This window comes from Heptranchias perlo, chromosome 2 (assembly GCF_035084215.1).
Source record: "Heptranchias perlo isolate sHepPer1 chromosome 2, sHepPer1.hap1, whole genome shotgun sequence".
NCBI classification, from domain to species: Eukaryota; Metazoa; Chordata; class Chondrichthyes; order Hexanchiformes; family Hexanchidae; genus Heptranchias; species Heptranchias perlo.
In genome coordinates, this window is record NC_090326.1 from 145,380,491 (window position 1) to 145,394,993 (window position 14,503).

The following is a 14,503-nucleotide window of genomic DNA, read 5'->3' on the forward strand; positions in this document are numbered from 1 at the left end:
TCTGTATGTCTTTGAAAGCAGCTTCATACTTATATTGATCTAGATTCTTAAGAGATTTTTATATTAAACTACTACATCTTTGGAAAGGATTTAAGAAAATGTAATGTTCTTTGGAAAGGGTTTAAGAAAATGTATTGTATTAGATTCCACTTTTCATAGTTATGGTCAAAAGTTTACATTTTAAAAAATCATCAGCCAGAAATTCCAGTACAACTTTTTTTCAAAATGATTATGGATACATTTTGACAAAAATTGGCAGGCTAGTTTCTCCTTCAGAATTCAGGATCTAGAAAAACAATTGTTGTGCTTTGCTTTTGTCTAAGATAGTAAACATCAAAACCATAGTGCCTCCATTTATTGTGTGAACCGTGAGAAACTTCTAGCTTATAGCTGTGTATAATTTAATTGGAAATCATATTAAGAGACTTTATCCTGACTGACGTATCTGGGGGAGGTTAATTTAGGGACTCATGCTGGAGTTCTGACGCGTCTGACATTTTCCACTGAGGAGTGAGAAGTATACATAACTAATCATATTCCACAGCAGGATTCTTACTGATTTTATTTGGGGAGGGAGAGGGGAAATAGCAGAAATTGGGTTAAAGGTGTACAGTAGAAAACACATCCAGAAAGGTTGGTGCTTATGAAAATCTTGTAGATAAATGTTAAACTGAAATATATGTGTGCAGATGTGGATTTGGAGAAGACGTAGAGGACAAGCTGCACTGGATGACTTTAAAGTAAACTCCTTGGGGTAACGGGCTGTGATCATTATTTTCATATTACTCTGATTGTAGAAGTGCTAGTAGTTTTCTGATACATTGGGTGTAATTTAGGTTATGATAATCACAAAAGGGACAGGATCCAACAGGCTGCTGTCCATACAAGCCCTTCTTTAGAATACTGCCGCTTCACAAGCTGCAGTGCAAGCTACTTAGGCACACAACAAAACATCTTCGTTCACCTGATGTAACTTTTTCTTTTTGAAAGCAGGTTAGGGTCTACCAGGAATTTCTGGCTTATGCGAGATTTTTAAAATTTGAGTTAAATTTAACAGCAATGTTAGGTTCCATGGAGGGGAAAAATATAATCCCGACCCAAAGGATTGAAATGGTCCTCAGTAAAAATTAACATGAAAGCAATCACTACAGAAAATTTTCAGGGTTATGTTTGAATGAAATGCATTTAAGGAGAAGCTAGATATGTACATGAGGGAAAAAGGATTAGAAGGTTATGCTGATAGGGTTAGATGAAGTAGGGTGGGAGGAGGCTCGTGTGGAGCACAAACAGCGGCATAGACCAGTTGGGCCGCATGGCCTGTTCCTGTACTGTAAAATTCTATGTAATATAATTAACAACTAATTAAATAGAATTTTTTTTTTAATTTGGATGTTGGAAACTGAAATGAAAACACAAAATGTTGGAAACACATAGCAGGTTAGGGGAATAGATAAGTTAGCATTTTGATCAGATATCCTTTGTGAGACCTGGTCTGACAAAAGGTCTTTACCCAAAATGTTAACCTATCTTTTTTTTTTACTTTACTGATGCTGATGGACATGCTGTCTATTTCCAGAACTTTCTGCCTTTATTAAATAGAAATGATTGGACCTGGCAGAAAATTCATTTTGACAGCGATTGCAAGCCTGTAGCTAATGCATAATTCATTGTTGATTGCTTTAATGAAAGTACCTGTGTTATTCTGGAAAGCTGCTGATGACTAGGCAGCGAGGATTTAAAGCGCAAGTGCCTGCCCAGTCCTACTGAAACAAATTACAATAGGTTTCATTTAGCAAAATGATCACTGTGTGGATAAGGATTTCTGAAGACCATGACCCAGCTTGGCCTGGTTTGATGAGAAGTGTCAAAGCGGCTGTTGTGATGGAAACATAACAGACCTCAGTGCGGTAATATATACTGCGTGCTTTCATTTAATAATACTTGATTTCTTTCATTTGCAGGGGACATCACACAGAAAGGGTACGAAAAGAAGAAATCCAAACTGCTTGGGGCTTACCTACCACAACCTCCAGGTATGTTAAGTCATTTGTAGAAAAAGGGTAACCATTTAACAGCATGAACATTATTTAATATCTGAGATCAAAATGATATGTGATGCAGATAATAAGCCACCGAATTCTCAAAGAATGGATTTGCAAAAAAGATTTCAGCTCATATGAATGTGTACGTCGTAATTTTAAAAGTAGATTTAGTGTTTCCCCACAATATAAACTGTGTTTAAATGACTTGATATTATGTTATCTATATCAGTGCTCTGCAACCAATTGAGAGTTGTAAAATAACAGGGAATGTTGAATAGTGAGCAGCCGGTGGCATACTCCCAGTTTATTTAATATCTGAATACTATATTCATATTTTTGAGAATACTGGGGTTTCAGCAGACTTGTGTGATTGGTCATGGATGGAGTCACGGTGAAGGCAAAGGATTTGATATTTCATTTAGCAGGATCACACTTCTTCAAACAGTCCAAACCTTCCCTGGAACAATAATGTAGTTCTAGTATTTTGTAGAATTTTTATTAGGATTTTAAAATAGCAGAAATAGTAACTCTCTTTCCAGTTCTAATGTTTTTACCACAACTCATCTGATAATGAAGCAGTACATGCCAGCCTATAACAGGACCTGGATAACATCCAGATTTGGGTTGACAAGTGGCAAGTAACATTTGTGCTACAGAAGTGCCAGGTAATGACCATCACAAACAAGAGAAAGTCTAGTACTTTCCTCTTGATATTCAAAGGCACCACCATCGCCAAGTGCCCCACCTTGTGGGTCACCATTGACAAAAAGCTGAAGTGGACCAGCCACTGTGGCTACAAGAGCAGACATAAGCCGGGCACTGCGATGAGTGGCTCACTTCCTGACCCCTCACTGCCTATCCAGCATGGACAAGGTTCAAGTCTGGAGTGTGATGGAATACCCACCACTTGCCTGAATGGGTGCATCTGCACAATACTCAAGAGGTTCGACACCATCCAGGACAGTGTAGTCTGCTTGATTGGTACCCTTGCCACTGGACTCACCATCCTCCCGCTCCACCACCTGCACACTGTGGCTGCAGTATGTACAATCTACAATCCACCGGATGCACTGCGGGAACTCACCAAGGTTACTTTCACAGCACCTCCCTCCCCGCGATCTCTACCACCGAGAAGGACAAGAGCAGCAATGTTGCGAAAACACCATCGTTTCCAAGTTCTACTCCAAGTAGCACACCACCCTATATCGCTGTTCGTTCATCTTGCTGGATAAGAATCCTGGAATTCCCCACCAAGCCCCATGGTGGGATCACCATCACCACAAGGACTAAAGTTCAAAGAGAAGGCCCACCCACCAACTGATCAGGACAACTAGGGATGGGCAATACATGTAGCATAGTCAGTGTGGGCCACATCCCAGGAACAAATATTAAAAAAAAGAATTGGCTGAATTTGCAGGTTACTTTTTTTCTCCTTTTGATTCTGATTTGTAGAGATTGTCCTTTTTAGGGCGAAGCCTTACAGATCGGTTCTGATCTTAAGACAACAGCCTGCTCGGCCAAGACACGTACACTTTATAGAACAGAGTCCGCTCCAGCAGGTGCTCTATAGCACTGCAGTGTGATCTTTTCACCATCTGTTTTATATCGGAGATTTAGAGCTGCTGTGGTCCAGAATCCTATTGATTTTGTGTGCACGTGTCAGCTACAATAGCTTAATAATGAAAACCTTTCTTTCTGAATTTCATCGGTTTTTAAAGACACTGAATCTCTTTTGACAGTGATCGATCTTAGTGACATGGTGTGTGTATACTGACACTGTTAACCTTTAATCTGCACACTTGGGATCATTGGGTCTTGGGCAGAGACTCGGGACAAGGAGCAGAGGGCAGCAGGATCAGATGTTACTAATGATCAGCAAGAAAATTTCATTATCTTTAGAGCCTCATTTGGAAATAAATGTATTCACTGTTGGGCACCTTTAGCCCATCCTATAGATACAGCTAATTTTTTTGACTGACTGCAGATTTTTCTCTGCAGATCTTTTAAACTGTTGCAATGTACACAATCGGTGCTCAGATTTCATAATGCAAATGATTGTTAGCATATTGTATTGGAAACACTCTTTCAGAATGATAGCTTGTTAACCCTCAGACTTTTGGAAGGTTCCTGATAATAGAGTATTACTGTAATTAACTTGCTCTAATATAACAGTACTTTATTATTAACCCAAGCCTTTAACTTAAACACCTGAAATAAAGTTCATTTTAAAATTTAAATCTTTTATCTGTGCTCACCCTGTCATTGTTTTTTAACTACCTACTCTCTTCATTTCTCAATTCTCTTTTTTATTTTCTTCAATATTACTCTTGGATATCTAGTTTAATACCTACTTCCCCATAGTTTAAAAGTTTTAAACTATTTCCTTGCCTTTATTCTCCTTCCTTCGTCTCTCAACACATTTTAGAACTTTTTTTTAAAAAAAGGTTTTTGTTGGATGAAAGTAGATTTTCCAGCCAGTCACATTCAAACCGTGAAGTATTGGTGCTGATCAGGAAACATCAAGTAACTTCGGTTCAGTCTGAATTATTAAGCCAGGCAGTAGCTAGTGAAAACTATTTGCAGCCTTCCCATTAAACCTGAATATTGTTTTTTTACTTAGTTATTTATTTATTTTTTTATTCGTTCATGGGATGTGGGTGTCGCTGGCGAGGCCGGCATTTATTGCCCATCCCTAATTGCCCTTGAGAAGGTGGTGCTGAGCTGCCTTCTTGAACCGCTGCAGTCCGTGTGGTGAGGTTTCTCCCACAGTGCTGTTAGGTAGGGAGTTCCAGGATTTTGACCCAGCGACAATGAAGGAACAGTGATATATTTCCAAGTCAGGATGGTGTGTGACTTGGAGGGGAACGTGCAGGTGGTGTTGTTCCCATGTACCTGATGCCCTTGTCCTTCTAGTTGGTAGGGGTCGCGGGTTTGGGAGGTGCTGCCGAAGAAGCCTTGGCGAGTTGCTGCAGTGCATCCTGTAGATGGTTCACACTGCAGCCACGGTGCGTTGGTGGTGAAGGGAGTGAATGTTTAGGGTGGTGGATGGGGTGCCAATCAAGCGGGCTGCCTCATCCTGGATGGTGTCGAGCTTCTTGAATGTTGTTGGAGCTGCACTTATCCAAGCAAGTGAAGAATATGCCATCACACTCTGACTTGTGCCTTGTCGATGGTGGAAAGGCTTTGGGGAGTCAGGAGGTGAGTCACTCGCTGCAGAATACCCAACCTCTGACCTGCTCTTGTAGCCACACTATTTATGTGGCTGATCCAGTTAAGTTTCTGGTCAATGGTGACACCCAGCATGTTGATGGTGGGACATGCGGTGCTGGTAATGCTGTTGAATGTCAAGGGGAGGTGGTCATTACCTGGCACTTGTCTGGCGCGAATGTTACTTGCCACTTATGAGCCCAAGCCCAGATGTTGTCCAGGTCTTGCTGCATGTGGGCATGGACTGCTTCATTATCATTGTTGATGTAATGTGGGTGAAAGAGATAGCAAATTGAAAGTGGCTGAGTAGATAAATAGAATCATGGAAAGCTTACAGCAGAGGAAGAGGCTATTTGGCCCATCGAATCCATGCCGGCACCATGCAAGAGCAATCCAGCTAGCCATGCCCTATCCCCGTAGCCCTGCAAATTTTTTCCTTTCAAATACTTATCCAGTTCCCTTTTGAAGGCCATAATTGAATCTGCCTCTACTCTGCCAATCTGGCAGTGCATTCCAGATCCTAACCACTTGCTGTGTAAAAAAAAAGTTTTTCCTCATTTCACCTTTGGTTCTTTTGCCAGTCACCTTAAATCTATGTCCTCTGGTTCTTGACCCTTCCACCAATGGGAACAGTTTCTCTCTATCTACTCTGTCTAGACCCTTCATGATTTTGGATACCTCTATCAAATCTCCTGTCAGCATTCTTCGTTCCAAGAAGAACAACCCCAGCTTCTCCAGTCTATCAATATAACTAAAGTCCCTCATCCCTGGAATCATTCCAGTAAATCTCTTCTGCACCCTCTCTAAGGCCTTCACATCTTTCATAAAGTGTGGTGCCCAGAACTGGACACAATACTCCAGTTGTGGCCAAACCAGTGTTTTATAAAGGTTCATCGTGACTTCCTTGCTTTTGCATTCCATGCCTCTATTTATAAAGCCCAGGATCCCGTATGCTTTTTTAACCACTTTCTCAACCTTCCCTACCACCTTTAACGATTTATGCACATATACCCCCAGATCTCTCTGTTCCTGTACCCCTTTCAGAATTGTGCCCTTCAGTTTGTATTGCCTGTCCTTATTTCTCTTACCGAAATGTATCACCTCGCATTTTTCTGCGTTAAATTTCATCTGTCACGTGTCCGCCCATGCCACCAGCCTGTCGATATCCCCTTGAAGTCTATCACTATCCTCCTCACTATTCACTACACTTCCAAGTTTTGTGTCATCTGCAAATTTGGAAATTGTGCCCTGTGCACCCAAGTCCAAGTCATTAATATATATCAAGAAAAGCAGTGGTCCCAGCACCGACCTCTGGGGAACACCACTGTACACCTCGCTCCATTCTGAAAAACAACCGTTTACCACACTCTCCGCTTCCTGTTACTTAGCCAATTCTGTATCCATGCTGCTGCTGCCCCTTTTATTCCATGGTCTTCAATCTTGATGATAAGCCGATTATGTGGCACTTTATCAAACGCCTTTTGAATGTCCATATGCACCACATCAACTGCATTGCCCTCATCTACCCTCTCTGTTACCTCATCAAAAAACTCTATCAAGTTTTAGCTCCGCTCCGTGGCTAAGTAAAGAAATTAAGGATAGTATCCGACTAAAAACAAGGACATATAAGGTAGCCAAACTTAGTGGGAGGATAGAAGATTGGGAAGTCTTCAAAAGACAGCAAAAAGTAACGAAAGGATTGATTAAGAAAGGGAAGATAGATTATGAAAATATAAAAACAGATAGCAAGAGTTTCTACAGTTATATAAAAAGAAAAAGGGTGGCTAAGGCAAACATAGGTCCTTTAGAGGATGAGACCGGGAAATTAATGGTGGGAAACATGGAGATGGCAAAAATGCTGAACAAATATTTTGTTTCAGTCTTTACGGTAGAGGACACTAAGAATATTCCAACACTGGACAAACAGGGGGCTCTGGGGGGGGGGAGGAGCTAAATACGATTAAAATCACTAAGGAATTGGTACTCAGTAAATTAATGGGACTTACTCAAGGCAGATAAATCCCCTGGACCTGATGGCTTGCATCCTAGGGTCTTGAGGGAAGTGGCAGTAGGGATTGTGGATGCTTTGGTAATAATTTTCCAAAATTCTCTGGACTCGGCAAAGGTCCCGGCAGACTGGAAAACTGCTAATGTAACACCCTTATTTAAAAAGGGTAGTAGGCAGAAGGCTGGAAATTATAGACCAGTTAGCCGAACATCTGTGGTGGTTAAAATTTTGGAGTCTATTATTAAGGAGACAGTAACGGAACATTTGGATAAACATAATTTAATAGGACAAAGTCAGCATGGTTTTATGAAGGGGAAGTCATGTCTGACAAATTTGCGTGAGTTCTTTGAGGACATAACGTACAGGGTGGATAAAGGGGAACCAGTGGACGTAGTGCATTTGGACTTCCAGAAGGCATTCGACAAGGTGCCACATAAAAGATTATTGCTCAAGATAAAGAATCACGGGATTGGGGGTAATATTCTGGCATGGGTGGAGGATTGGTTATCTAACAGGAAGCAGAGAGTTGGGATAAATGGTTCATTCTCGGACTGGCAACCAGTAGCCAGTGGTGTTCCGCAGGGGTCGGTGCTGGGTCCCCAACTCTTTACAATCTATATTAACGATTTGGAGGAGGGGACCGAGTGTAACATATCAAAGTTTGCAGATGATACAAAGATGGGAGGGAAAGTAGAGAGTGAGGAGGACATTAAAAACCTACAAGGGGATATAGACAGGCTGGATGAGTGGGCGGAGATTTGGCAGATGCAATACAATATTGGAAAATGTGAGGTTATGCACTTTGGCAGGAAAAATCAGAGAGCGATTTATTATCTTAATGGCGAGAAACTGGAAAGTACTGCAGTGCAAGAAAATCAAAAAGTTAGTACGCTGGTGCAGCAGGTGATCAAGAAGGCCAACGGAATGTTGGCTTTTATTGCTAGGGGGATAGAATATAAAAACAGGGAGGTATTGCTGCAGTTATATAAGGTATTGGTGAGACCGCACCTGGAATACTGCATACAGTTTTGGTGTCCATACTTAAGAAAAGACATACTTGCTCTCGAGGCAGTACAAAGAAGGTTCACTCGGCTAATCCCGGGGATGAGGGGGTGGACATATGAGGAGAGGTTGAGTAGATTGGGACTCTACTCATTGGAGTTCAGAAGAATGAGAGGCGATCTTATTGGAACGTATAAGATTGTGAAGGGGCTTGATCGGGTGGATGCGGTAAGGATGTTCCCAAGGATGGGTGAAACTAGAACTAGGGGGCATAATCTTAGAATAAGGGGCTGCTCTTTCAAAACTGAGATGAGGAGAAACTTCTTCACTCAGAGAGTAGTAGGTCTGTGGAATTTGCTGCCCCAGGAAGCTGTGGAAGCTACATCATTAAATAAATTTAAAACAGAAATAGACAGTTTTCTCGAAGTAAATGGAATTGGGGTTCCGGGGAGCGAGCAGGAAATTGGACATGAAGCTGAGTTCGGATCGGTCAAGGCCCTATGGGTGGTGGAGAGGGCCCAGGGGCTGAGTGGCCGGGTCCTGCATCTCCTACTTGTGTTCTTTAGATTTGAGGTTAAGATCAGATCAGCCATGATTTTATTGAATGGCGGAGCAGGCTTGAGGGGCCGATTGGCCTACTCCTGCTCCTATTTCTTATGTTCTTATGTAAGTTAGTTAAAAACGATTTGCCTTTAACAAATCCGTGCAGGCTTTCCCTAATCAATTCACACTTGTCCAAGTGACTGTTAATTCTGTCCCGGATTATTGTTTCTAAAAGTTTCCCCACCACCGAGGTTAAACTGACTGGCCAATAGTTGTTGGTTTTATGCTTACACCCTTTTTTGAACAAGGGTGTAACATTTGCAATTCTCCAGTCCTCTGGTACCACCCCCATATCTAAGGATGTTTGGAAGATTATGGCCAGTACCTCCGCAATTTCCCCCCTTACTTCCCTCAGCAGCCTAGGATGCATCCCATCCGGACCGGATGACTTATCCAGTTTAAGTACCGCTAGCCTTTCTAGTACCTCCTTTATCAATTATTAGCCCATCCAGTATCTCAACTACATCTTCCTTTACTGAGACTCTGGCAGCATCATCTTTCTTGGTAAAGACAGATGCAAAGTACTCATTTAGTTTCTCAGCCATGCCCTCTGCCTTCATGAGTAGATCTCCTTTATGGTCCCTAATCGGCCCCACCCCTCCTCTCAGTACCCATTTACTGTTTACATGCCTGTGGAAGACTTTTGGATTCCCTTTTATGTTGGCCACCAGTCTATTCTCATACTCTCTCTTTGCCCCTCTTATTTCCATTTTCACTTCCCCTCTGAACTTTTTAAGCAAACTCTGAAGCAAAAGGGACCAGCAGTTTCATTAGGTCACTAAAATCAAGTTGGTTAAGTTTTTATTTTGGTTGGTTAGTAATTGATCTGGGTCCTAAAGGTTGACTTTATTTAGTGCAGGACGCATTCAAAAGAATGAAGTATAATGGCTTCTCATTATAATACCTATAATATGTGAACATTTGGTGTCTTGCTATTAAATCCCATATGACGATCCTTGACTATGACAGTCTGTTTGTCTTACTCCCAAAATTATATTACATAGATGATCTATTGCATTTTTGCCCAAACAAAAATCTCAAAATATGCATTTTATTTGTTAAAGGATTAGAGTTGGTTATGTGAAGAATCATGTAAATATTTTGCAGTGGTTATGCAAGGCAACATTTTGTATTTGCTGCACTCTTTAAGTTAATTCTCAATCTTGTTTCTACTTATGTTTCTCTTTATTATCTGCGGCTCAAAATGCGTTTTTTCCTTGTGATCACATGAATCCCAGACACTTTCATGCATATTAATTGATTTTATTGTTAACTAAAGGAACAAATAAACAGCACGCATTATTTTACTATTATGATGAAGGGCCATGACTGCAAAATTATTTAATGGATAATAATAAACCAGCAGGTGATGTTGGATCAAGTAACCCATGAATCCAAAGAGGAAATGTGTTGTGTTGTTCTGATGTCATAAAGCTGTTTACTATAAAACAGTGTCTCAGAAGCTGTGGTTCACACATTGTTTGTTTGTGGAGAACGTTAATTGTTTTGATGGGAGAAGAAACTGATAAACCGGCTTCTATTTTTCCACAAGTTTAATCTTGAGCTACATTTGAAACTTGTGAATATTCTTCCTGCTTGAAGTGTTGATTTAAACTTTTATCTTTATAGAGAACATCATGGTTTGGCAATTTAGTTTTCGAATGCGCTTTGTTATGGTAATAGTAAGACTTGGTTCCTTCAGGTGCATTTACGCTGCAGTTCCAGCGTCAGTGCAAAGCAGTTTTGCTTCAAACTGATGCTAAAGTTTTGTCGTGCAATTTTTAAGTTAGGATTTGGCCATGCATCGCTAGATGTCAGCTTTTGCTTAGTGGTAGCACTCTCGCCTCTGAGTCAGAAAGTCACGGGTTTAAGCCCCACTCCAGAGATTTGAGCTCATAATGCAGGCTGATACTTCACTCCAGTACTGAGGGAGTGCTGCACTGTTGGATGTGCCATCTTTCAGATGAGACGGTAAACCGAAGCCCAGTGCGCGCGCTCAGGTGAATGTAAAAGATCCCTTGGCACTATTCTAAGATGAGCCGGGCGGTTCCCTCGGTTTCCTGGCCAATATTCATTCCTGAACCAACTAAAACAGATTATCTGGTCGTGTATCTCATTGCTGTCTGTGGGAAGTTGCTGCATGCAAATTGGCTGCCACGTTTCCCGACATTGCAACAGTGACTACATCTCGAAAGTACTTCATTCGCTATTTTGGGACGTCCTGATGTTGTGAAAGATACTATATAAATGCAAGTCCTTTCTTTTTCTATAGATAGTGAAGTGGAGAAAGACTCCCTTTTCCTCTGCTTTGTACCAACGTGCTTCTTCTGGCAGAAGTGTATTCTTAGTTTTCCAAAATGAGGAAGCACAGAGTGTAGGCCACCTGCAGGGAGGGATGGGAAATGCCAACCTGGTTTGTTCTCATGTCCTGATAGGAAGGCTTGGCATGGGAAAACCGAGACACGGGAAGAGTACATTTTAAAAATAAGAACATAAGAACTACATTAAGTACTGATAGCATTAGTAGTGCCAATGGTGCAGTGTTCATTTTATGGTCAAGAGGGAAACAGTTATTAAACTTGAGGTCAATGTATGCATAAAGCTACAATAGGATTGAATCATTTATACTTGAGAGCTGTAATTTGGTTTTGCTATTTCCATGAAGGTACAAATGTGCTCCGTTGATTAAATATTGAACAAGCATTGTGGTGTGATCCGTATTGGACAAATATAAAATGAAATTATTTCTCACACTATTGTAGAGAGCATAAAAACAGCACTGTTTTGTTTGACTAGGCAAAACTATTATCTGCTTTCCTTTTCTATATATAAAAAAATCAATACCAAATTCTGGCATTTCAAAGAAAAAGCATTGGTTAACAATTACCTGAGTGAGTGAAATACATGTAAAAAAAATATTTTCTAGCTTTATTTTTTTAAAATCAACCGAATGACATAGTATGCTTCAATATTTCTACCATTTAGATAGATTTTTTTTATCGAGAGGGCCTAGTGAAGATCAGGCTTCGTACTGCAGGACACCACACTAAGAAGAGTAGAAGAGGAGACTGGATAAATCAAAAGTAATGCTTTGGTGAAGCCAAGCCTTTGTTTGAAAATGCTTTAGGGGAAAACTTAGGGAAGTCCAATGATCCACAGTTTTGAAGTCCTGAATGAGGTAGATTGGCTAATAGTCCAGTGAGTCTTGTTTTCAAAATTATGAGAATGCAAGGAGCAAGAGCTTTTTTTTTTAAAAAAGTATCGTTATTAAATAAAAATACAGAAAATATAGGTTGACAAAGCAGCATGTGAATTCATATCTAACTGGTCTCCGTGAAGGGCAGTCAGTCAACTGAAGTACTTTAACATCTCGAAAGACAGAAATAGTACTCTTTCACTAAAGTTTATTAGAAACGGAATCATCATCATAACATATAGCGCATGTTTTGAAGTGTTTTAATGAGCTATAGTGAGCATTGTTTCTCCGACTTTGATACAGGAGTGGAGCCTTCACTGCCACAAGAGCGTCGAACACCAGTTACACCATCCTCCTCTTCTAGATACCACCGTCGCCGGTCGTCAGGGTCACGAGATGAACGTTACAGATCAGGTACGATAACACATCAACTTTCACTCTTTCTGTATCAGTGACTTAGTTTGTATTTGAGTATTTCGATAGGGAGTTATGGAGCCAACCAAATCATTTGGGACTGCTTCATGCTATAGTGATGATGTTACACCGATAGAAATTATTCCACTCCTTTTTCTTCCTCCACCTTGCCCAAGAAGTCCCGCCTCAAATATTTGTGTTTGCAGCAGTGATTGGTATGAGCACTGTTGCTGTGGCGATAACCCTCTTTATGTGTGTATTTTTAAATAACGTCAGGTGCTGTCACATATCTGATCTTTCTCTTGCGTTTGTGAAATTATTTACTTGTTAGAACAAAAGGTCTAGTTCAAGCTTCAGAAAATTCTGACAGCAGTAATAATCAAAGTAAAAATTAAAACTGTACCTGAATCGCAAGTATAACAAATTGGTGGATTGAAGATACAATTTATGATGATCCATCTGTTATCTGCTTAACAATACGCTTCCTTCCAATTATGGTACAGGACCATGATTCTGGAAGTCTCCTCTCTTCCAAACGCGCACACGCACACACAAATACCTTGACCCCCCCCCTTTCAATGTCCTTACTTTCCTCTTCTCTCCACACCCCCAACTGTGATCATGAATCACGCGCTCTTACCTGTGCATTTCTTCTCTGAGTGAAGTTGCTAGGTGAACAAATTGTAGTTCTCTTCCCCCAAGGTAATTCTTCTATCTTCAGGGAGAAGATAGGTGATGGGATGTTGCCATGGTTTATTATTTCTTCATTTAATAAAATATCACTAGTGTTACTCTTAACTGTTAACAACAATGGTTGTTTATGAGTGATGGCTTCACAGAAACTTTGGAACTAAAGATACTTTATGCATGTTTCATAAATAGGATTTGTGATTTAGAAGCCATTTTATAATTGTACTCTTGCAATAATTAATGCTTTAAACAAGCTGTTTCAGCGTTAACTAAATGACGTTTTCCATTTGGCAGTCCCATGAGATAGGAAAATATTCTAATGTATAATTCAGTGCAGAACATCATTGTAAATGTAAGAAATAAGAACAAAACAATTTCCAGTTAGTACAGATCTGAGTTTGTGCTCTACAATTTTCATTAATTGGTACTAAAATAATTAAAAATTGTCTGATGAAATTCTGATTACGATGTATACATTTTTATATTTGCCATCAGTGACATAAATTTTTGTTATCTATGCTGTTGGTAATGTGCATGTTTTTCTGCAGTTTAGATCACTACTTAAAAACTGAATGTTAGTTCATTACACAATTTGTTCTAAAATTCCAAAAAAAAAGCTGTTCAGTTGAGTGGAAATATTTTGGAGAATCAGGAAAGGGGAGATGTTTGTGAAGTTTGGAAGTTGCTTTCATTTGGTGGAATGAATGAGAGCTCTGTGATTTGCAGCTCCCAGGGAAGGTTCTTCATGACAGCCTTTGCAACGAAAGACCATCTTTATATAAAACATGTAGAGGTCAGTAAAGCATGTGTTTGTAAACCTGGATTTTCCATGGGAAATATGGTGGAGCCGGACTTCTGTCTGCCCAACCATCTAAGTGCTCACCCCACTAATTTCTGGGGTCATTGCAATTTTCATAATTTGGATTAGTAGGAACTGCAAATATTTGGGAACTCACTGATTTGGGGCAGGAAATAGCCAGCTGCTACAGGATTTGAAGGCCTGCAGCAGGTAAAAGGGGCTACCATACAAATCTTTGATTTGCATTTAGGTAACCAATTTCTTCATCTGTAAGTGTCAGATAGGATTGATGAAGGGCATAAGCATTTAGAAAGTGGGGAAGGTTTATGTTCAACAGCTGCTTCCAGGGGGGTGGGGGTCAAGCTTAGGAGGCAGTCCTCTTTAAAACAGGATCAAAAGGAGGGGACCCTATGAAAAGCTGAAACAGATAAGTGGAAAGCAGTCAGTGTCAATTCAAAATTTGGGCGCATAGACACTCAATGCTGAAAAATAGTTAATGACCTTGCCAGGCAAGGTAAGAGGAGCCAATCACTGTACTAAGC

General features: G+C 40.4%; 1 protein-coding gene across 4 annotated transcripts in view; it reads left to right on the forward strand.

The window, feature by feature from the left end:
- The window catches only part of LOC137344713 (disco-interacting protein 2 homolog C), a 515,123-nt gene that overhangs the window by 299,070 nt on the left and 201,550 nt on the right, over positions 1-14,503 (forward strand). For all 4 annotated transcript variants that reach the window (XM_068007846.1, XM_068007860.1, XM_068007854.1 and 1 more), the window contains exons 2-3: positions 1,962-2,033; positions 12,362-12,472. In XM_068007846.1, the coding sequence (XP_067863947.1) occupies positions 1,962-2,033; positions 12,362-12,472 (183 nt within the window). The remainder of the gene's footprint in view (positions 1-1,961; positions 2,034-12,361; positions 12,473-14,503) is intronic.